Below are 24,809 nucleotides of genomic sequence, written 5' to 3' on the forward strand. Positions count from 1 at the left end.
CGTTTTTGAGACGAAGCATTTGAAGCTTTTACACGCGAGAACATGTACATTTGTTTTCTCACATGTAAAAGTTTTAACTGCTATTTACTTTTTGCAAGTGAAATTTGCATATTTTGGCTTGACTCATCATTGATACACCATATATATATATTATACACAGTGTATAATAAGGCGTGTTACATCCAGGAAACAGTAATAAAGTATAAAAGATTCTTATTATTTCCACATGATCATTGGTTGCAATATTTCTAGATATTTACACATCAAAACCAATTATTAGACTTTCTACATGTATATTCGACTTTGATGTTTAATCGTTTAAAAATACATAATAATGTAAAAACTATGAACAATATTGTTTTCAGTACATTGTTTCCTGTGTGCAGCATACTTTACAGAATACATGCTCTGTGTATACAGGGTACGTTGTTAGAAATCGTAATACAACCGACAAAATTTTTTCGTGCAAAAACAAATTATAAATGTGAAATAAAATTTGTTCATGTCAGGCTTCAATTTTGGGATCAATTTCGAATATTCTTTTCCCAATGAGCATACATACGATATACATATACATATACATATACATATATGAATCGTTTACAAGCTAAAGGGATTAACTCCACCATTTAAAAACTTTTTAAGATTCTTTTACTCTTCGCAAGGCTGTAGTCGTTCGCATACTCGACGAACCTTTGAAATTAGATTTTTCGATGACAAAGCCTAGCATGGAAATATTTTAATTTCAATTTAATTTTATTTTTACACGTCTCTTTTTTGGTTGAATCATGATTCCCGACGTACTTTGTATATGTGTACACATATATACGCGTAAATATGTATAATAATCGCCCGTTAAGCCTCTTTTTGTCCCCAAGTTCAAAGCCAGGAATATCGTACAGAACAATCAAAACGTAAATGTAATAATTGAACTTTATTTTGTACGTTCGATTTAATTCCAAATGTTGTTAACAGACTGTGGATGTTTACGTGAATACAATCTTACAAATACTCTGTATTATTTTCCGATGACCGAAAAGGAATGATTTTTTTTATTTCAAAGTTTAGCGTTTACTTTTGGTCAAATTTGGGCAAAAAGAGGTTAATGATGCGTTTTCATCGAATGCATAAGAAATGCATATGTTGTAAAAAATGCACGTATAAAAACTGTTGTTTCTTCTCCCCTTCTTACTCACTTTTATTTTGCGACGTCCAAAAATTCCACTTCAAATGCATCGAACGATACATTGAAATATCGCTTTTTTTTTTTATTAAAACGTAAGTAGCGGAATTAAAGTACTTTCTTGAAAAAATTTTAAGAAACCTCAACGTAATTCGTTGATTTGGAAATGTTGATCTTTGTCTTTACCATATTTGCGAGTTCGTGCATGCAAATAACACTGTCTCAAGAACTTTTATGATTTTTTCTCGGGACACTTGAAATCAAAGAGTTTTTGCCGTACGATCCGATTTTAAATACCAATTGAAATATCTCAATCGCCGATTTCCGGTTCGTTCTGACAAGTAAACCAATTCGTTCGAAAATAAATGAAAGACCAAGAAAAACAAAACAGATAAACTTAAACAACGCATAAAGAGTGAAAAGGACCCTTTTCAAAGTAGTTCCTCCGTATGCAAGGTACTTATCCATATAATTTCCGGATCTTTGAATATACTTTGTATTATGAAATAGATTGTCTTAAAAAGAGCTTCAAATCTTTCAATCGGATATTTCTATTATTTCATCATTGTTAGTGTTGTTTTAAACTTGCTCCGTTTCAAGCACTTCAAACGACGGAAGGTATGTCTAGACATTTCAGTTATTGTTGTTATTGTAGTTTCGATATCTCGGAACGATACCTAAATTGCCCATCGGTTGCTTGATTATTAAAAATAATCACAAAGAACGTGTACCATTCTTCGCGATAAAAATAAAAACTGTGATAATAATAATAATAGTAATTAATGATATAACTATAATATAATTATGATAGAATTAATGCTGCCTAAATGCGGTGTTACTTCGTTATTGATTATGCAGCCCCAATAATATATATTTCTAGTCTGAATCTTACCCGGCGAAGTAGTAGCATTTCTTTCACGAAAAAATGACGAACATGGTCTAGAAAAAGTATGCAATTATAAAAAAAAAAATTCTTAAGATAAAGCTAGTACAAAGTATGGCATCCCAGCACTGTTAATACTCAGTGACAGTAACGTTAGAGTCCTTATTCATGGTACAAATATCCCGTGCGCCTGGCATGAAGGATGTTCGGCGCAAATTTACCCTTAAATCGCTTTCATTGAACATTATTATTGTTGACGACGCGGATCTTTAATAAACCTATTGATTATAAATTGAAAATAAGTTTTATCGTGTGTGTCTCTCATGTTTCATCGTATCGTAGAGAAAGTTCGTCATTTCTTGTGTAGTTCCGAAAGTACGAAGGTAAAATACTACTCGGTACGGCCCTGCCGGATCTCTTATGTACAGAAGAAAGCCGTCTTCATCTAATGGTATCGTTGGACGCGTATAATTCGTCTCCCGATCTCGGGAAAGCGAGTTCTTTGTTTGGAACTCGATTTTCGTCGAAGCGAGTGTCGCGTGCACCTCTTGGACCTTGGTTTTTTTTTATTGATTTCCTGCGTTGTGAGAGTTCAATAAGTGGCGTGTTCTTTCGTTCAGTTGACAGTTTCCTCACCATCGATGCTTTCGTCCTGCGTCGTCGAATCGTCGCCGGAGCCACCGGTTTGAACAGAACCACGTTTCAGACGCGTCGAACTAAGGCTTATCGGAGGCCCACCTCGTCTGTGGAACAAAATTAAAAAGCAATTTTTAATCAAACATCAAGATATATCAGAACAATACAAAACAATTCTTGACAACGAAGACTTTTAAAAATATTCTAAAGACTGTTTCCCAGTTGTACAAACACCAGCCGTGACGCCATTTTATTAGCTTTAGATATTCTGTGATCGTTTAAAATGCAAGAAGAAATATTCATTTCATTATCTAGAAATACTATCTCTAATAATTTTTGAAACGCATTTTTAATCATACATCCACCAGTTTAAAGAGAGTAATTTAATTCTAATAAAAATTAAATTCTATGGCTAAAGCAACCTATTTTAATGCAAGTTTTAAAATATCGCGGCACAATTGCAAATAACGAACAATTTTAGAGTATTAAAAATAACTTAATTGATAAACTAACCAGGACTTATGGGATTCTTGAAATCCAAATAGTTTTTCTGTTTGTAACGTTATTTTCATGTGCTGTATCAACTTTTCTTTTTTCCTTGACGCCTAAATATTTGAACTAATGTTTATTATGGAAAATGTCATTAAAAAATAAGTAAGGAGCAAGTAACATCAACCCTAAACTTTTATAAAATCGTATTTTTTCTAGCACAAGCAGCGTAATTTTCATTTCTATCTAGAAATCTTAGATGTTGTGTCTTTCTAATTCTATACTATTTAAAAAGTTGAAACACAATAATAAATACTTTGCTTATATAATCGATTAAATGCAATAGCAGATCGCCGATTCTTACCTTAATTTGTTTTTAAGGTTTGCGATCTCTCTGGCTAGCTCTTCCTGAGATTCTAACATATCGTCCATTTCTCTCTGTGCTTTCCTCTTTATAGCTTTATGCCTGCTAATTTCTTCTTCCGCCTCGTCGAGTTGCCTCTTCAAAGCTTTCATTCTTGCATTTACTTTCTCTGCTTGTTCCTTGTATTGGTCGGAATTTCTTCTTTCATCCTCCAATTGTAAACTTAACTCCTTTAATTTTTTCTCTAACTTTCTATTAATCTTTTGCTGCGCGAATCTCTCCTTTGCTTCAGTTTCCAATTGTTTGTCAAGATTATTAATCTTCGACTCTAATTGTTGCATGGTAGCTTTTGTCTTTGCCCTTTGAGCAGTCTCCAATTCCGTTAGTTTTGCCTTCAGTTCCTTATTTTGTCTTTCCAGCAACAATTTATGCGATTCCAATTTCTGCGTAGTCGACCTTTCGGTTGTCAGATCGTTCGTCAGTTGCTCAATATTTATTTGAGCTTTTCTAGCTCTGTCCATTAGCAATTCGCCATTGGACTGCTCTTCTTCCAATTCCTCTTCTAATGTTGCGATTCTAGCTTCTAGTCTTCGTTTTTCGTCCAACATCAACGTACCTTTGTTAGCATTGTTATTAAGTTCCTCTTGCAATTCATCTCTCTCGTTCTCTGCAGCTCTTCTTGCTCGTTCGCTGCTGGCAAAGTCTTCGGTTAACTGCATTAAATCCGCCTCTAAACTTTTCACTTTTCGTTCGGTTTCCTTAGCAGTTGCCGCGAGTTCATCTCTCGCGGCTCTGGCCTCTTCGGTTTCCCTGGTGCAATCTTTCATTTGCGCTTGAAGTTTCTTCAATTGTTTCAATGCATCTTCTTTCACTTTATTATGCATCTCCAATTGCTGTTCAATGTCTTTGTAATCTGCCTCCATTTTCTTCCGTTGCGCAATAGCGGCAGCTCTTTGTTTCCTTTCGTCCTCTAATTCTGCCTCAAGATCGCGTAATTGTTTCACCAATCCTCTTCGCTTTTCCTCAGCCTGTTCCTCTTTAGTTTGCAAGTCTCGTTCAAACTGTGCTCTTAAAGCTTGCATATTCACTTCTAAACGCAATTTTGCGTCTTCAGTGAACTGCAACTCGTCTTCAAGCTCCTCCACTTGAGAACGTTGCTCTGCTAATTGGGATTCAAGGGCACGTTTCGCCTTTTCGAGTTCGTGCACATTTTTGTCCGCTGTCCCTTGATTATTTACGAGTTCGTCGAGTTCCGACTGCAGACCTCGGCGAACGCGTTCGAGTTCTTCGACTTTTTCGTTCATTTCGTCAAGTTCACGAGTCAAGGATAGAACACGAGTTTCTTTTTCACGAGCTTCACGTTCAGCAGCATCGCGTTGTTCAGCATATTGTTCAGAGACCGCTTTTTCTTCGGCTAGAACCTTGAAAATGATAACGATAACGATAGATATTAAGATGAAACAAATTTTAGACATCTATTACATTAATTCTACTACTATACTGTACAGATCGCCAGAACCAAAACATATTATTATTTGTGCGTCTCAAAGACATGGGAAAAATGTAAAAAATGCTTTGAAAATTTTCCTTGCAATTAGAAACAAATGAGACAATTAATGTTTTGGTTCCAGTGAGATTCTTATATAAAAAATAAATCAAGATTCTTGTAGTATTTGAAACTTTTCATCGAAAATTAAAACCCTATGGGCCGATCCTGCGCTAGTTATAGTCAGAGCTCAAACTTTCCCAGAAACAGTTGCTTTTAAGTTATATAAAAATTCTAAAAAAAAGTTTACATATTTATTTCATAATTTATAAATGTTTCACAAACCGACTAACACATTAAATGTTGCTCTAGCGCGAGACCGATCCTCGGGATGATAACAAATTACCTACGTACAATTTTAGAAATAAATAATTAATAAAGATAATAATATTAAAAACTCACAGAAAATTCCTCAAACTATCGTTAATAATAAAAAAGGTAACAATTTTATTAATCTTCAATTAATATAACATTTAAGCATAACAGTAACTACTCCACCATAATTATTAAATAATGTCTAGATTATTAGGAAAAAATAAGCGATTATTGTAATTCTGATAGTACACAAATATTAAAAATTAATTCTTCTATAGAAATTTATACAGCTTAGTTAAGTAATACTTCAGAATGTAAAAATAAACCTAAGAAAAAGAATGTTGAGTAAAAAGTTTCTGGGCAAATATTAAAAAATTATTGCTATTATTCGTGATTATCGTGAACGACATCAAAACTAAATAATATTATTTCTAACATTTTGGACGCATCGATTATATTTCGAACACTATTAATGTGAAAAATTTTGTAAAATAAAAAATTAAAAATAATCGTAACGGACCCGATTCGACTTGTAATCGAGGTCAATTGTAATTATATTTTTAACTATTTATAACTTTTAAAAATTTTATTTAATTTTTCAAAACATGCAGTTAAATTATAATATCAAATAAAATACCTTGTCGAAATTTTTCTGCTTTTTCTCCAATTCCAACACCTTGGCTCTTTGTGTTTCGAGCTCGATAGTACTATCTTCCAATTCTGCCTGAATTTTCTTTTTCGATTTATCCAATTTGTCGTTAGCAGCTTGCAATTCTTCAACTTGCCTTTGAAATGCTTCGATATCTTTCATACACCTTTTTCTAGCTTCTTCCAATGCCGTAGCAGCTTCGGCCTCTTCTTCAGCCTTCTTCTTAGCTTCTGCTAATTGTACGTTTAAGCCAAGGACCTATTTAAAATAAATATGCGTATTAAACTTTTTATTTCTACACGTTATAGGAGGAAATTATACAATATGTGAACGCGAATCTATAATATAATCATATAAAAATAAATAAAGCAACGATAATTTTATTAAGCATATCTTCTAAAATCGTTTATCTATTGTTCAATTGAAAAATTTAATTAATGATCTTACATGTTTATCTAAGGCTCTCTTCGCTTCCTCTTCCTCTTCCAGTTGATCGTGTAGACTTTCTTTTTCACTCTCCAGTGTTCTTAATTTCGAACTTAGGGCTAATTTTTGTCTCGTTTCCTCTTCAAGTTGCTGCTGAAGTTCCGTGAACTGAGATTCGCAAGTCGCCGATGCCTTCAAGGCCGCCGAAGCTTTCAATTCTGCTGTTTCCAGTTGCTGCATGATACTTTCGGATTCTTGTTGTAATTTCGTCACTCTTTCCACCAATTCCTGTCTATTTCTTTCGATTTCAGCCAATTTTGCGTTCACTTCGGCGAGTTGTTGTTCAGCCTGTTTTCTCCTTCTATCCGACTCTTGTCTGCTGGCGCTAACAGACCTAAGTTCCGATGCCAAGTCAGCATTTTCAGCTTCGAGAGTTGCTTTTGCTTTTTCCAAAACGGCTTTAGTCTTCTTCAAAGCATCCATTTGCTCGTTCAGGGCTGTCAATTCCTGTGTATGTTTATGACGCGTATCGGCCATTGTTGCTTCATGAACGGACGTCTCTTCTTCCAGGTTCTTCTTCAAAGTTGCCAATTCCTGTTCCCGTTTACTTCTCAATTCCTGTTGCGCGGCAGTCGTGTCCAAAGAATCTAACAATTCATTCTTCAAGGCTTCCAATTCTTCGTTTAGGTCGCGCTTCAACTTTTCTGCCTTGCTTCTCGCAGCTTTTTCCGCTTCCAAATCTTCCTGAAGTTCAGCCAACTGAGACTCTAATTCGCGTAGAGCTTTTTGGGCTTGAGCTTTCGCCGCTCCTTCCTCGTCCATCTTCGCCATTACTTGATTCAATTCTTCCTCCCGTTTACCAAGCTGAAGTTGAAGTTCTTCTACCTGCGCCTTCCTTTCCGCAAGTTGTTCCTTTAAATCTGACACCTCAGTTTCTATTTTCCTCTTCGATCTATCGACTTCTTGTCTCTGCTGATGATCTTTTAATAATCTCTCTTCAAGATCGGCGATCGTTGCTTCGTGTTTGGCTTTCAATTTTGATAGATGTTTCGCTTTCTCCTCTTCCTCCGCAAGCGTCTGCGACAAATCGTTCGCCCTCTCTTCGAGAATCTTCTTTTCCTTTAATAATTTCTGATTCGTATCGTCGGAAAGCGCAAGATCTTCTTCGAGTTTCTTAATTTTTGCATCGCATTGAACTTTTTCTAATTGCAACTTTTGCCTAGCGGCCTCTTCCTCTTCCAACTGTTCCTCAAGATCGCTTATATTCAACTGCAATTTCTTTTTCTCTTGAGTTAACGCGGCGCTTCTTTCCTCCTCTTCCTCTATTCTTGCCTCCAAATCGTGAAGAATTTCTTCTAGTTCTTGTTTCCTCGCGGCCAGTCGTGCTCGCATCTCTTCTGCTTCCGCGCATAATTCAACTTCGGCCTGTAATTGCTCCGCCAGCATGGTTTTCTCCTCGACGGCCAGCTGATACTTTCGTTCGTATTCTTGAGCAGAATGTAACTGCGACTCCAACTTGTCCCGCACTTGCTTCAACTCGTCCTCTTTTTGAGTCAACTTCTCTTCTTGTTTAGTCACTTCTAGAAGCGGCTTTACTTTCGTGTACAAACGCCACCACTGCCAGTTTCGAAGTTTCAAGTACGCTGCACAGTTTCTCTGAATGATTCTGATGGCATTTAACTGCTGCAAACGTTTCTGATAGTTTCTACGTGCAAGGAAACCGCGACAAAACGCTTGAAAATTGACGATTATGTCGGTGATTTTGTAATCGCGTTCTTCTTCAAGATGAGCCAGAACTCCAGCGCGGAAGAAAATTTTCGACTGTCCAACGCGATAAAGGTTGGGATCGAGTTCGAGAGCTTGGATCATTTTTTCGCAGGCCTTCTTTCCGTCCATGAATCCTTTTGGAATAGCATTCGGTGTCAGAAGTTCGTATCTTTGTCTGAACTCCTGGAAGGGTATCCTATTTGGAAATCCTTGACGACAGATCCTGATCCCTTCCAAAACTCCATTACACCTCAACTGATCTAAAACTAACGGCGCGTCGATCTTTCCAGCCCTTTTCTCATGATTCGGTATAATGCATCTGACAAAATTCGGATTAGTATTTCGAAGAGTGACCATTAATTTGGCCAGTTGTTCCTTGTACAATTGAGAAACCGTCCTGAACATTCCTTTCCTTGTTCTTGCACCAAATTGTGTATCGGTTAACGCTTGTTGGGCCATTCCAACGATTTCCGCGTCTTTCCAAATATGACAGACAAAAGGATCCTGGGAATTTTGTAGTAGACTAACAACATTCTCGTTTAGCGGATCCATATTTTTCATTAGCCATTTAGCGGCTGAATAATCAACCTTTCCAGCATAATGTATGATAGCAAAATCTGCAACGCCCCTGAAGTCTGTTTTCATGAATTTCGGATGAACAGTATGAGCACCGACTAATTTCTCAACGAATGTTTTGTCTGTAGCTTTGGGGAACCAACATTCTTCGTTTAGCAATGCCATGATACCTATTTCGAAATTAATACAAGTTTCTTCTCAGTTTATTGTTCTTTTAGTTACATCACAGAGAAAATTGGAGTGGAGTTTTTGGGCTTCTCAAATTTATGCAAAAGTATAGAGTAAAGAGCAAAATTGAACGCATATTACAGTAATGATTCTTAAAATGAACTCCAGACGTGATTCGTAAGTTGAACACTTCCACCTTTCTCGACTGGGGTAATCTCCTTCGGAGCCAGAAAAACGACATTTAAAAAACGATACGAGCTAGCTTTTCTTCTCATTTTTCACTTTGAGACTCAATGATATCGCTATAACCCCGAAGTGATGTTCGCGTTAAAAATCATTATTTAATATTTTCCTGTTCTTTGATGCGCGATAAAGAAAAAAAAAAGAAAGAAAAGAAGAAAAAAGAAATAAAGCAAACACACAAGCAAATCATCTTCGTTTACGTTTAACTGGGATAATAAGAACATTTTCTTTAACATACCCATAGGTTTGTCGATCAAATCGATTGTTGGTTGCAGATCTAATCCAAAGTCGATGAACTTCCACTCGATCCCCTCCCGTTGATATTCTTCTTGTTCCAAAATGAACATAGTATGATTGAATAATTGTTGCAATTTCTCGTTCGTATAATTGATGCACAATTGTTCAAAACTGTTCAGTTCGAATATCTCGAAACCAGCCATATCCAGTATACCGATAAAACTTGCTCCTTGCCTTTTCGTTCGATCCAGGGATCTATTGATCCTGTTTACGAGCCACCTGAACATTCTTTCGTAACAGGCCTTCGAGATTGCTTCCACCGCGAATTCAACTTGTTCCTTTGTCTGTGCTTTCGTCACAAAGTCTCTGCCTACCTTGATCCTCGGTTTCAAAAACGCCTTCGTCATTTCCGTGACACTTAAACCCAGTAAGTGAGAAATTTTCTGGGCGACGGTGTTATCCGGCAACGTAGCCTGATCGGAATTTCTTTCTTGTCGGAACTGCATCGAACCGAAAAGCATTACGGCAGACACGATACGGAAGATCGAAGAGAAATCTTCGTTTGTCATGCCCATGATGTGCATGGACTTTACTGTTGAAAAGAATTCGGCCGAATCGTCCACTCCTGGGAATGGTAGCGCGCCATTCGAGAGGAAAGGATAATGCTTCGGGTCCTCTAAAATGAATTCCTCTGAAAATTGTTCAACTATTAGAGTTTCTTAATACCTATACAGGGTGTTCGGCTACCCACGGGAAAAATAAAGTTCCGCCCGTATTGAATTTTTTACTCGAAAGTGGGTAGGATTTCGGGGGTATGTCTATTGACCAAAAATGCTTGCAATTGACCCCCGCAACAGAAAATAATTTTTTTAAAACGATTTGAAATTTTTTAATTTTGTCGAAAAATTTGTCCATCTTCCTGAATTTTTTTCTCGAAACTGAGCAGGATTTGGGGGGTGTGTCGATTGACCAAAAATGCTTGCAATTGACCCCCGCGACTGAAAATAATTTTTTTAAAACGATTTGAAATTTTTTTTTTTCGCCGAAAAATTTAGGCACTTATTTAATTTTTTTCTCGAAACTGGTTAGGATTTCGAGGGTATGTCTAATGACCAAAAATGCTTGTAATTGAACCCTGTAACTAAATATAATTTTTTTTTCGCCTTATGATATTCTTTTTTTCCTAGGGGTGACCGAACAACCTGTATAATAATTCCAGTACTATTTTTGTCAGAATCAAGCTACGAAACTGCTTTAACCGCGTTAGTAATACTTTTATTACAGCAACAGGGTTCGATGAAAGACTACTTGCTTTTTTGTTCCGGCGAAGCACCAGCGAGGAGCTGATAAAATATGTGGAAGGTTCTTTCATCCTTCGCTTGTCGAATTGCTCTTGACTTTTCCAGGAGATAAGTTTCGATGTTTGCTCCAGCAATATAACCGGACGCATCGAAGTTTATTCTGATGAATTTACCCTAAATTCAATCAACTTTGTGTAATTCTGATCGTTACGGTTTAAAATATATTTAAAGACTCACGAAAGAAAATTTTGTTCGAAACTTACAAATCTGGACGAGTTGTCGTTCTTCACTGTTTTGGCATTCCCGAAGGCCTCCAGAATTGGATTTGCTTGCAACAGTTGTTGTTCCAATTCACCCTATTACGAAAAAATCATTACATTAATTGATACAAAGGACTAGGAAACATGTTTTAACTATAATATTGATACAGACAACCTGGACGTATTAGTAAGTAATTTTTATAATTCGTATTATTTTCTATTAAAAAAATTTGTGTATATTCTCGAAAGATGAATAAAAGAAGTGCTAGAAGACCCCACCCTAATTCGAGTACAGCATATAACAATGGTGTCCTTAGTTATTTTTTATTGCGGAACTTGCACAATGCGAGCAATGCAAAGGGTTTCTAAGTATAAAATATTTTAAACGAAACTACTAAGCGAACAGTCGACAGTTCATTCTAGATCAACAAACTATTTATACAATGTATTAAGCTAACAATCAAAGTATACTACTTTCTACTTTAAGATGACATTTTTTTTTTTATCGTGAATTCAAATAACAATACCGTCGCTGTTTACGTTTTAACATATTTGGGTACAAACGTGTCAATTACTATAGTTTCGTTTCAAATTAGAGATTTACAGGAAAATGGCCAGAAATACATGCAAAGCAATGTTTAAGCAATAAGCATTGGGAATAACATTAATTGGTATAAAACAATTAATTCGCGTATCGGTAATGTAACGATTAAAAATAATACGGAAAAGAAACGAATAATGTGCGTCTTAACAGTAATTATCGGAATCTTAAAAATTTCATATACCATACTTATAGTTACAGAACTATACTAATTAAAAGAAAGAGCTACGGACTATGACAAGGACGATACATAATGCATGGAAGACGAACGAGACAAAAATTGAGATTTACAATAAATTGTTCTTAAACTTTTCTTCCAACTGATAATCCTTACAGACAGAATTTGATAATAATATCAATATGGCGACCATAATAGCGAGATAAACCATTTTTGGAAGAAATAGTTTGTACATTTAGTATGGTCGTTTGTTGTTGTTGTAAAACAAGGTGTCTTCGATTTTTTAAATATTTCTCCACGTCGTGTTTTACCACATATACTCTCGATTCGTTCTTAGTTCGATGAACACTTGATGAAATCAGGTATTCAATGAAAAGCATCCCTGACAATATTACAATTAATTGTTTCTTTCGTCGGTGTATATGCTTTTTCGATTCCTGACATTGCAAATCCGAGATGAAACCACAATAAAGTTAACGTTTCGTTAGCTTTGACATGGCACTTTTCATTGTCGCTAAGAATAACATAATTCTTGTCCATTGGATTACTTGTTATACTTAATTTTACCAAAGAAACTCAGGATCCCTTAATTTAATACTATGTACTAGACAATTTGCACGCATGATAGTTCAAGAATTGAATGGTGGAAAGCCAAGATAAATAAGTACAATTTCAGAGGTTGCTACAAAATGTGTGAGAATACCATCAAACGTCATGTCAATTGTATATTGAACTGATCAATTGAAATTGTATGGAAAGAAAAGAAAATAACTGTCTCTTGCCATTTTCATATATTGAAACAGCATAAAAACACAATTTGTATTTTGGAACGAGCGGGAGGCCATTTTCAGTTCTCAATTCTCAGGTTCTTCCAAAAACTTTTCTACTCTTCTCCTTGTACAGAACAAGTAAGACAAAACACATAATAAAAAAGAAAAAAGAAACTTATAACATAGGTATATACGCATACAAACATGATATAGAATACATTAACGAGTAATTTAATTAGATGACTCTCACATTAATTACCGCAAATTTATCAGAAACATTTCCGGATCCCTTAATCCAGTGAGCAGCGAGGAAAACAAAGGAAATTGTTACAATTGCAAGCTACTTTCATTTTCTAATATCGACTAGCAAGTAATTATGTTAAAACTATTTTTCTTAAACGTCGGTTTGTTAGTTACAAGAATAAAAATAAATAAATACGGTTATTGCGAGTAAATATTCCATTCAGGAAAAGGACTACGGCCTAATAAAGAAAACGCTACAACGTAAACTTCTCACGTGCAAATAATAATCGAGGAACGTTGACGAAATTATTGCGAAAGATTTCCAAAACCTGCAAGACGAAACAATTAATAAATCAAGCGATGGGAAACATAAATAGGGATACGAACAAAAATTATAAGGAAACGTGGAATAAGCGGATAGCAGATGGTTAGCGTACATATCGCGTGAGCGGAATGTTTATCATTTTATTGTTGACTTACTATGATTAATGCCGGACTCGGTGTCTAGGTGTGTCGTGGCCGCCGAAAGTCAGCACCGGGAATAAAACAAGTTGCAACATTAAATTCGTCGGTACAATTCTCGTACAAAGTTAAAAAATAACTTCTTTTTTTTTACCAATTTGGACATTAATCCAATTCATTTAACGAACTTTTCTGGTGTACAAAATTAAAAAAAATCCATTTTCCCTTTTCTTTCGGTATACGTTAATGTTTTTTTGTCAGTATAAGTTTTTTATTGCATTTCAACAGTAAACAAAAACTTATTTACTGGGTTACATCTGGCTTAGGAATCTGGTTTTAGCTTGTATTTTATCAGTAAACGAAAATTTATTTACTGGGTTAATACTTATTAAAGAATATCGAATTTCGAACAAATTCGCATAATCGCATTAGAAGCAGACGTCATGATATTTCGATTATTTTTATCTATATAAGATCACAAGTTTCGAAGCATACGGTGAGTCAGAGCAGTGACAAAAATGATTTAAAATCGAGTTAGGTCCTTAAGTGGATCGTTTCACTGAAGAAGGAAAGATCCTTCGAGAACCAGTGATCTACGATGGCCTGGTATAATTAATCGCAATCGGAATAGTCTTTCAGTGTTTGACGATCGTGATAGAGATCGAAATAAGACGAAAATCAAGAATACTAATTTGTTGATGGAGGCTTCGTTAAAAAGTTATTATCGTTTAAAATTCCGGTCGTACTGAATTTTTTTCTCGAAAATGCGTAGGATTTCAAGGGTATGTGTAATGACCAAAAATAATTGTAATCGACCCTTGCAATCGAAAATAATTTTTTTAGAACGATTTGATATTTTTTACTTTTGTCGAAAAATTTGTCCACCTACTTGAATTTTTTTCTCGAAAATGCGTAGGATTTTGGGGGTATGTATAATAACCAAAAATGATTGTAATTGCCCCCTGTAACTAAATATAATTTTTTTAGAACGATTTGAAATTTTTTAATTTCGTCTAAAAATTTATCCACCTACTCGAATTTTTTTCTCGAAAATGCGTAGGATTTCGAAGATATGTATAATGACCAAAAATGATTGTAATTGCCCCCTGTAACCAAATATAATTTTTTTAGAACGATTTGAAATTTTTTAATTTAATTTTTTAATAACTTTTTAACGAAGCCTCAGTCAAGAAAGTGATATTCTTGATTTTCGTCTTATTTTGGCCTCCAGAATCTCCCATTAAAATTTTTCCCAGGGGTGGAACACCCTGTTTGTATATAGTAAAAGTTTAAAAATAATAAGCCTAAATTTTCTATCCCTAGACTATCTCTATAAAATAGTCAACCATAGTCGTAGACCATCCTAAAATGGTAAATAAAATATAAAAAATTACGTGACGATTCATTATTTAGTGTGACGAATGCCTGAAATAGTATCGTTTTCTTTTTAAACACTTTTCTACGATAATTTATCGTCTTTTTCGTTCTTAAATTTTATCTGACTATGGAAACTGTGGTTGGACTTCCGCCCTTTGTTATCGCGCATTACAATGATAACGAGTGCAACGCGCTGCATACAATTATTACATTGTCATCAAAACAGAAACAAATTTTGATGTTATTAAGTCTCATGAAACGCGATTGTCAAAATCAAACTTTGGCACAACCGTATACAATCTATTTAAAAGATATCCATTAAATTTATGAAGCAACATGCAACCAGAGAAAGAAGAGAAAAAGGTATTTACAGAAACTCTCATGCGTCGAATAAAATTTACAAAGGCCTTCGTTATTTTCCAATCAATTACAATAATATGTTATTACTATTATTATTTTAAAAGTCTCTAATAACCTGTGCAACGAGGAATAGAATCTTACAAATATACAGAGTATCTCACGTGACCGGGAAAAAGCTAAGTCTCTAAAATGGTTAGAGATACAGAAAAATGTTAAAAGGTAAAATTAAATAGAATTAAGCACAAACTAAATATATAATTTTGTTCAATTCTATGTATCGGTGCATCTAAAAAAAGACGCTGTATTCTTGATGCGGTTGTATTTTTTTTAGATACATCAATGCATAAAAATCAATGTAATTGCATTCAGTTTGTGCATCGTTCGATACCGTTCCGATTTCCCTTATGACATTCTTTTGTATCTCTTGACACACTCTGTATTTAAAAAAACGTTGACAGAAGGGAAACTGAAATTAAAAAAAGTACTTATTGCGGTATTACCAACTGGCAAATACTCGACTCTCGCCAAAAGAGCCTCATTGCAAGTCGATAAAGATACAAATTGTAAAAATACAATGGGCATTGCGACCAAGATTTACCGTAAACGCTTTAAAGAGTTATTAACTTACCGCGTTTGATTTTGGCTTCGAAGCAGCGACGTATGCCAGGTATTGGATAACTTTCTTCGTGTTTTCGGTTTTACCTGCGCCGGATTCACCGGTGCATAAAATCGACTGGTCCTCGCGGTCTATAAATAAAATTACGAACAGAAAATAAGTTAATAAATACATGATATTACAAATATGATAAATACAAATTATTAATAATATATGAATTCACGTATACAGGGTGTTCGGCCACGCCTGGGAAAAATTTTAAGGGGGGATTCTAGAGGCCAAAATAAGAGGAAAATCAAGAATACCAATTTGCTGATGGAGGCTTCGTTAAAAAGTTATTAACAATTAAATTCAAAAATTTCAAACCGTTCTGAAAAAATTATTTTCGGTTACACGGTTCAATTACAATAATTTTTGGTGAATAGACATACCCTCGAAATCCTAACCAGTTTCGAGAAAAAAATTAAATAAGTGGATAAATTTTTCGACGAGAAAAAAAAATTTCAAATCGTTCTGAAAAAATTATTTTCGGTTACAGGGGTCAATTACAATAATTTTTGGTCATTAGACATACCCTCGAAATCCTAACCAGTTTCGAGAAAAAAATTAAATAAGTGGATAAATTTTTCGACGAGAAAAAAAAATTTCAAATCGTTCTGAAAAAATTATTTTCGGTTACGGGGGTTAATTACAATCATTTTTGGTAAATGGACCTACCCCCGAAATCCTACCAATTTTCTAGAAAAAAATTCAGTACGGTTGGAACTTTAAACGTTAATAACTTTTTAACAAAGCCTCCATCAACAAATTGGTATTCTTGATTTTCGTCTTATTTTGGCCTCTAGAATCCCTCATTAAAATTTTTCCCTGGTATGGTCTAACACCTTGTATAGTCTTTCGAAAACACTGTAACATTTATTTAAATTTGTTGTTCAATAAACAATTGTGCAAAATTGCGTAAAAATAGAAGCACGAACTTAATTACCTTGAAGCATAGAACGATATGCTGTATCCGTAATGGCAAAAACATGGGGTGGAACCTCGTGTCTCTTGATACCCTTGTACCTCTCCATTATCTTTTCCGTGTAAATTGGCAGCCTTTTGTACGGATTCACCACGACACAGAATAGTCCTGAATACGTCTGCAATCATAGAGGCAAATCGGTAAATAAATTAAGCCAGTAAAATAAAAAAAAGAATTTTTTTTTTAATCAGCAATAACAATTACACTACTCGATTTCTACCTCAGTTTTTTGCCTATTTCGACCAAAAGCTGTCGAAAGACTCTGAGCAAATAACTGTAGAAATAATAGTTAATAAAAAAAATATTTGGCGGAAGAGAAAGATACGGTTAAAATGATATAATAATCGTTAAGGGAAATGTTAAAAATTCAATCGAGGAGAAATGGTTAGACCTAGAAAACAATCTCAAATTAAAATGGTTAAAAATGTCTTTTCACGCCTTCGGTAAAAATAAGTTTAAAGCGAAAGTTTAATTAAGTTTCCATTATTTCTTCGAAATTACAGCATTTCTGCTTAAGTACAATATTCTCTACGTTTTTAAGTATTTTGCTTTCTGCTGCATACACGTACTAAATATATTTCAAATACGTTACATGTATTTACGAGGGTTGATCGATAATTACGATCTTTAAGGACGCCATTGTGCGAATAATGGTAATATACACAAATTGCATTTGATAAACTCAAGCGTTTAGTTTAAACGTGCAAACTTTTAGTTTCCTGTTGCGAAACAATGTCATTTATCGTGAGTTTGATTTCTCAATAGCATACCAAATAACGATCGTTGTTGGATTTTTTAATGTTGGAAAGTTTCACCCTCTATATAATTCCAGTCGAACATCATCGAACATCTGGTTGTTCCGAAAGTTGAAGGAGGTATTGAAAAGTCACATCAAATGTCAAAGTTCAAAGTCCTGTGCGTAATTGGATCAAGGGTAAATCAGAATGTTTCTTTATTGATGGGATGAAAAAATGCGTTGCATTAAATGGTGATTATGTAAAAAATTAATATATACGTTTCAAGTACATTAAATATATATTTTGAGATCAATTTCTCGTATACATGGCATGTATCGAACAAGGGATGGTCGTAACAAGAGTTCATTAATACCAGTATTACGAGCAGTGGAGATTTTTTAGTGTATTTCACAGGTGAACAGGGTTGTTGATAGAGTGAGAATACAGGTGGTTAGGAATCTGGAAAAGCGGAATAAAAAGTGAAAAATGAGGTTAGAGACGGTGAGCAACATACAGCATACAGCGAGCCAATAGGGCGGTATGTAAGAAAGGCAACATGGAGCCATCTGGCGGGAAACGAAGATATTTGGCGGGAAAGGGCGAGAAGCAAAGAAAGGCAGATAAAGATGGATTCTGGAAATTTTACAAGGGTCGAAGACACGAAGTGGAGAACACTATAAGTAGAGAAATAGTCAAAGGAGTCGTAGAATATAAGTATAAAGAGGAAGACAACAATTCATATACTATATATGCAAAGTTAGCAAATAATTAACGAGATCCATTAATTAATCGTACGTTACGAGCAACAAAACACCTACACGCTTTTTATTACGCGTTTAGAGGAACCGTTATACAGGCCACATCATATTTTACAGCGCGCTGTAACTTTTACTTCAAATCTTTCCTTTCGACTTCGATGAATAATTTACGAGTCAAACGGAAGGAAAAGTCAACGGTATGCGTCATCGTCTGAGAAAGATGAGCAAGCGGATCGGTTTACACTTAACACAAATTCATGGCGGGTGTGTAACCATGAAAAAATGTCGAGCAGGAAACGAGCAAGAAGAATTTATACAATTCATTTTTCGATTAAATGTCTACGAAGCAGCACAAAGGGTTCGTTTTATCCTGAGTAAATGATTAAGTTAAAAAATAAATTACGAAAGTGTAATTTAGGGCCATTGCTGAAACTATTTGAAATTAATACCAAACCGAGTTTTATGGAGGGATAATTCTTACTTTCCAATAATTCTGCTTCCATTTGTATCGTAATTGATAAACTACAAATCTGCTACATATTTACGTTATGATAATATTCATTGCAAAATGTTAACTGCATATTGTTGCACCGATGATTCATCGTTTACTTTCAATATTAAATTTAACTAATTTTTTATAGAACAAGGAAAGATAACACAATACTTTTCTTGGACATACTTAATTCGATTAAATTACTCAATCAAAGAAAACAAGTTGTTTAGCTTTTTTCTACAAGGCAGATGAACCTAAACGAGGTCGGTCAAAGTCTCGATGCAAAGTAAAGATTCGCGGATATTTTGTTTCCTTTTTTTTTAAACAGAACTCTCTTCTCGAAGGTCTCCAAAACCGGTCTCTGAGAGTGTAAGTATTGTCGACCTATCTAACATTCCTGGTTGGTAGTGCTCACTAACAATGACTCGAAAAAACTAACATTATTTTCTGCGCCAATTTATAAAATCTTCCTTTTTATGCGGTAGCAACAGAAGATTATCGAATCTTTGTCTGAAACTTTTCGTGTTATTCCATTTATTTATATCGTTTATTTATATCATACAACTGTATTCCACAAGAATCTAGATCTTATTTTTGCATTAAAAAATATCGAAATTTTCTGTTTCGTACTTGTCCATAAAAATTAAAAAACAAAACGATGATACTTTGCTTTTAATAACTACTGGTTAGCAAGTTTTCAAGTTATTAACCGTTAAGGTTGGCTACGTGTGCAGAAATCCTTAGTAATTGTAGCGTATTACAATGCGTTATTTTCTGCACAATTTATCATGATTAAAACACACGCATCGAATCACGATACTCGCTATTACACACGCACAGGAATAAGAGTTCAAAGTGTTCGTGCTCGATTACGTTTACAGAATTACATGGCAAATTTTTTCCTCACAAAATTCTCCATCGTTTACCATTTACTTTGCAGAACTTTCTTTACTTCGCAAAATTCGCTTGAAAATTCTAAATGGACTCGTTCCATTTGTAAAAATGCAAAAACAGAAGTGAAAAATTTTAACGATGGTAAATAATTAATTTGTATAATAATTTTATTGTTCTGTCGTTTCTTTTTTCTGCGTTATCATTTCATTGGTTACTTTCTCTATCAGTTTTCTCCTATCTTACTATCTGTATTTGTATTTTTTCTCTTTGGTCCATTCTATAGGATCTTGTTGCTCTTTCTATCGGAGGGTTTGTCCAATAAATAAATGAATAAAGAATGAAAATATCAGATAAAAAAAGGTGGAAAGCAATAAGCTAGTGTGACGAAATGACGAGCTCGATCAATCTATCCCGGAATCTGTGCGATTTCATCAGAGCCGCGGTTTCTTTCCTAAAAAGACCGAAACTACGTCTTGACTATAAAAGGCATCACGTCTTCAGTGAAACTGCCTCTTTCTCTTTTCCTCTTTTACTTGTCATCGGTGTAGTACATCGAGTCAGCGTTTATGGTATCGTAAGGAAGCGGGTTAAGGACACTCGTCCTTATAAGGACTGTTGCTTGATCGTTCTCATTCTCTTCTCTTTTAAATTTCTTAGATCGAAACGTAACAGTTTCTCTCGTCACTTCCCATTTAAAGCAATTTTCTTTCATTCGATCACTTTATATATTAATTATATACATCAAATCCTCGTACTTCTATTTTGCGTTAATTTGTAATTTGTTAATTCGTGCAATTTGGAAAATTTGAAATCATGAAATTTACCAATATACTCGAATACGTGCTTCCAACAACAATCGCAAAGATGAAAAGCCTGAACAGCGATATATTTCAATTTTGATAATTTTTCTGATTTTCATGCGAAAATGGTGGGAGTAACTACGGTTTCATTTCGTTTTTTGATACTTAAATGTATTTATTATTATTATTACTCGTTCTTTCAACAGTTTGACGACGCCATGAAGGTTATTAATCTTTGGAATTTGGAAAATGTAAAATTATGAAATTGACCAATGAACGACTCGAATACGTGTTACCAATAATAATCGCAAAAATGAAAAGCCTGAACAGCGATATATTTCAATTCTGGTAATTTTCATGCGAAAATATTAGTACTAAATACGGTTTCATTTCGTTTTTTGATACTTAAATGTATTTATTATTATTATTACTCGTTCTTTCAACGGTTTGACGACGCCACGGAGGTTATTAATCTTTGGAATCGAGCGTGATTTAAAAGATTTGCATGATTTTCGGAACGTCGCGCGGAATGCGATATATCGCGGATCGAAAGAAGAAAAATCAGCACGTACGAGGCACATGCATGACGTCATTCTCTCGTGTCCTAGAATGCTTGCTATACGTAAGCAGATATTTCTATATCGTAAAGCCCAATAAAAACTGCAATCCTTTTAATTAATATCGTCTGTTAAAAGTTTCACTATCCAAGGACTTGTCTGATAAATACGTCAAATTATTTCAAACAACAAACACGGTTTACGCATGTTTACCTTTCTAACATTTACAAAAAGACCCGACTTTTCGTTCCAATTACCGAAAGAATAAAACGTATCATTCTTTTAATAAATAGTCAGCTAACAACGTGTATAATATCATATTGCACTTTATACTTCGCAAAGTGAAACTATTAATACTACACTACAGATAAGTAGATGATAGATTGTACAATTAAATGGTTATCAATAATCGATCCTCATATTTTTCATCCTATCTGTGCCAGAAATTTTAAATTGCAGTACGATGTTCAGGAAGAATGCTAAAAATGACGATGAGTCAATGCTATGTGGAAATAAGGTACGGACGTTATCAGTTCCTGATAACAGGCAAGAATGGAACAGTAATGGAGCTACTATTACTATTGAAACTTCGCATTCCTTCGTTTCCTCAATTTCTACTTTCCACTGGCTATGTTTCCGCCTACTCGTATTTATTATGTGGTTCTGCATATTAAATACGTTAAAACAGACAAGATTGTTTCTTATCACAGTATGATTAACGTCCTTTGTTCTTCTTTGATCGATACATCGACTAATCGATCACACAAGCTATTCGACACACGTACAATTTCTCGTCGAAGTATTTAGAAAATTTATAATGCACTTGCATTAAAAGACCAACTCTCGTATCCAATCGAAGAAATATTAACAAAGGATTACTCGTGCCTACCGAAATGGCCATTTGTTATATTCGTATCTTACTTATTATTAATCTATTTCGAACTATACGTAATTAATCGTTCGTACTCTTACATATAACGATGTTTGTTACGACGTTTCGCGAAGAAACGATGCTTAATGTATTATGACTATTAGTAATCGCAAGGTTTGACAGATACGACGATAATGCTGCATTCTAACGCGAGAAATACCAAAACAGATAATGCTAATTAGAAATATATGAAAAAACGTGCTTAATCATAACACAGCGAGATAATCAAATTCAGCGAGAAGCTTGTGCTAGGTCAGTGCTATGTTTATAAATGTTTCTCTTTACGTGTTTAATTTGTAACGAATAAAAAAGAATCTTTAACGCAAATGTTTATAGTTTACGTGAAATAGGAAAAATATCTTATTGGGTGTTGTACGATTAATGAAAAATGCAATTTCCCAATATCTTTACATCTCAAACAACAAACTTATAATTGATAATAAGAGACGAGGGAAGAAATCAAAATTATAACAAAAATAACTGATTAAAAAGTTTCCAACTACTTGATCCACTTTATTTAAAAAGTGATAACATTTAAAAATCTATTAAAACATAATCTTAACTTTATAATTGCTGTATGATACAAAAATTGAGGAATATCTTTTAGGCATTTCAAATATAAAATTCATAAAACATAGAATCAACACTGAACAAAACTATCATGGTTATTCTGTCAAAATTAATTAGTTTCAAACATAGTAGTTAGATGAAGAGGCTAAGGTCAAGTATTTTTACTTTGTATGTACAACAAATAATTATTATAGCAATAAAAAAACTATCTGTGCAATTATACATGTATTCTGTGATCGGATATGCTAAATATCAAGTAATAAAAAAATAAAAAGTCCATCCAAGTTTACAGTCACTGCGCAAAGATTAATAAAAATTATCTTCCTCTTTACTATTTTTTAAATAGACGGTAAGTACATTTTCCTAATACTTATCAATATTTTTATAGATGAGATAACGATAAGCACTACCTTACATTTATCAAGGATACTAATGATATATCGATAGGCTATACAAACATGTAAATGTAATAACTGCAGAACAAAATTTTTTTAATTACATTTGTGCGCAGATGTACGTATAATGAATGTTACATTAATTCCAAAATATATGTAATTTAACATAATAAGATGAATCTAATGAAGAATTTTACAATCAATTGTAATATAAATTGACCTTAGCCTTCTCTAGATTACCACAATTACCAAGTAATAACTATGAAAATATATCAGTTATCGTTTGAACCTTCTACTTGAAAAATTTGTAAATATATCATAAAAGGGTATTATTTTGAATTTGATTCTTTGCATGTAACACACGTATAAAGGCCGGCCTTATTTACGGAAATAATCGTAAAAAACTGTTTATATATTATTTCTATAAACATATTGAGATGGCCGACTACCAGTCTGTATAACAGGTGAACTTAAATATCAAATATAAGCAATTTCAATAATTATGAATTTTCGTTCGGCCTAGCGGCAATCGGGGAAAGGTAAACGCAAAACTGACACCTGATCTCGTGTGCATCGAAATAGGTTACTTTGTTCCAGCAGAATAAAAAAAAAGGGACAATGGTATTTGGACAAGCGATAGAATTCTTTGACCAAAGTAACTTTTTACAAAATTCCAAAACACTGAAATTGAGTTTGATCTTTAGGTTCATGCATTATACAGATTGGTTGCCGATCACCGAGATGTGTTTATTGAGACAGTAGATAAGTGGCGGACCCATGCTGACGTATACGCTGTCACGGGCGCGTATGTATAGGCAGAATTCAATGTACTAGTAGCAACGGTTTTTTACAAATATCTTGAAAAGTAAGACCGATTGCCGCATACACGCGAAGGAAAAAACTGGTCAAAACGATGACCTTGATAACATATTTTAACCATATCCAAAATCGACGAAGATGTAGCTTTTTGACAAGTTCGTCTACTTAACAATTATTTATACCATTTCTCCCGAGATTAAAAAAAAAATATATAATCTCTCCGGGCGAAACAACTGAAACTTCTCGTGACAGTTTCGACAAAGGGAAACCAGAAAATCTGTCAAACTCACGTAAATGAGGCCGGAGTAGTATCTGTCTTTGAGGTTATGCAGCACGGAGGCTTCGTTGAGGCACGTTAACTCAGCCATGTCTTCAACTTTATCGAATTTCGGTGGATTCATCTTCTGAATATCATCCTTTGCGACAAGAACCCTTTTTCCAGTTTCAGCGATCTCCACCTCGACCTCGTCGCCTCGTTCACCTTTTATTCCGGCCGCGACGAAACCCTGGGTTTCGTGCGGCACCCAAACGAGCTTCTTTTGCGTCCATTCCGCCTGAGTAGCAGGATCATTAAAACTGTTTCTGTCAACGGAAAGGAACCGCAATTCGGGATCCGAATGATCCACCCTCGAGTCGACGTCCGCCATTTTTGTTTTCGAGATCACTAGCTCCTTGAGCCGGCTTCAGGGACGAGCGATTCCAAGGACGATCCTCGAGAGACTGATCTCTTCGTGGCAAGGACACACATGTAACTATTCAACACTCGTTTTCACGTCGTTTTTCAGTGTTAGTGGTTCAACAGTGGTTCAAATAATCTGATGTCCGAGCAATTTGAACGATTCGTTATTCGTTCTCCTTCGAGGCACAGTGTTCTTCTACCACCTTTAACGCTCTTCGAGATTGTTTTCTTTCTCGCTCCTCGCGGCCATCTTCTTTCCTTCTCACGCCAAGAATAATGGTGGGGGTCGTGATTTGAAATTACGCCGCATAGTGGCGTTCGTGTTGATGTATGACGTGTTTTGTGAGAACGTTTCATTGGACGGAAACTAAATTCACCAACCAATCATTTAATCAAGAATATTTTGCGCGGTAAACCGTGTTAAACCGTTACGATTTACATTTGATTTCTTCACCTTCGAACGAAGTCACGATCGGTTATCTATTATTTAAACGTTTAATAT

General features: G+C 34.7%; 1 protein-coding gene across 2 annotated transcripts; it reads right to left on the bottom strand.

Annotated features, from left to right (window-relative positions):
* Nucleotides 1-1,170: 1,170 nt before the first annotated feature.
* Zip (myosin heavy chain 10) lies at nt 1,171-24,701 on the bottom strand. Of its 2 annotated transcripts, XM_076769258.1 has the most exons (12): nt 23,919-24,701; nt 16,636-16,792; nt 15,663-15,781; nt 13,316-13,339; nt 11,047-11,139; nt 10,795-10,957; nt 9,484-10,173; nt 6,513-9,004; nt 6,054-6,323; nt 3,556-4,976; nt 2,703-2,809; nt 1,171-2,643 (listed from the first exon to the last, which is right to left on the bottom strand). In XM_076769258.1, exons 1-12 carry the CDS (start codon nt 24,273-24,275, stop codon nt 2,633-2,635), a joined length of 5,904 nt encoding a protein of 1,967 aa, XP_076625373.1. In that variant the 5' UTR covers nt 24,276-24,701; the 3' UTR covers nt 1,171-2,632. The 2 variants fall into 2 exon arrangements, with proteins under 2 accessions (XP_076625373.1, XP_076625372.1); XM_076769257.1 differs by having other exon boundaries at nt 1,171-2,809.
* Between the last annotated feature and the right edge of the window lie 108 nt (nt 24,702-24,809).

The sequence above is a fragment of the Colletes latitarsis genome, chromosome 7 (genome assembly GCF_051014445.1).
Source record: "Colletes latitarsis isolate SP2378_abdomen chromosome 7, iyColLati1, whole genome shotgun sequence".
NCBI classification, from domain to species: domain Eukaryota; kingdom Metazoa; phylum Arthropoda; class Insecta; order Hymenoptera; family Colletidae; genus Colletes; species Colletes latitarsis.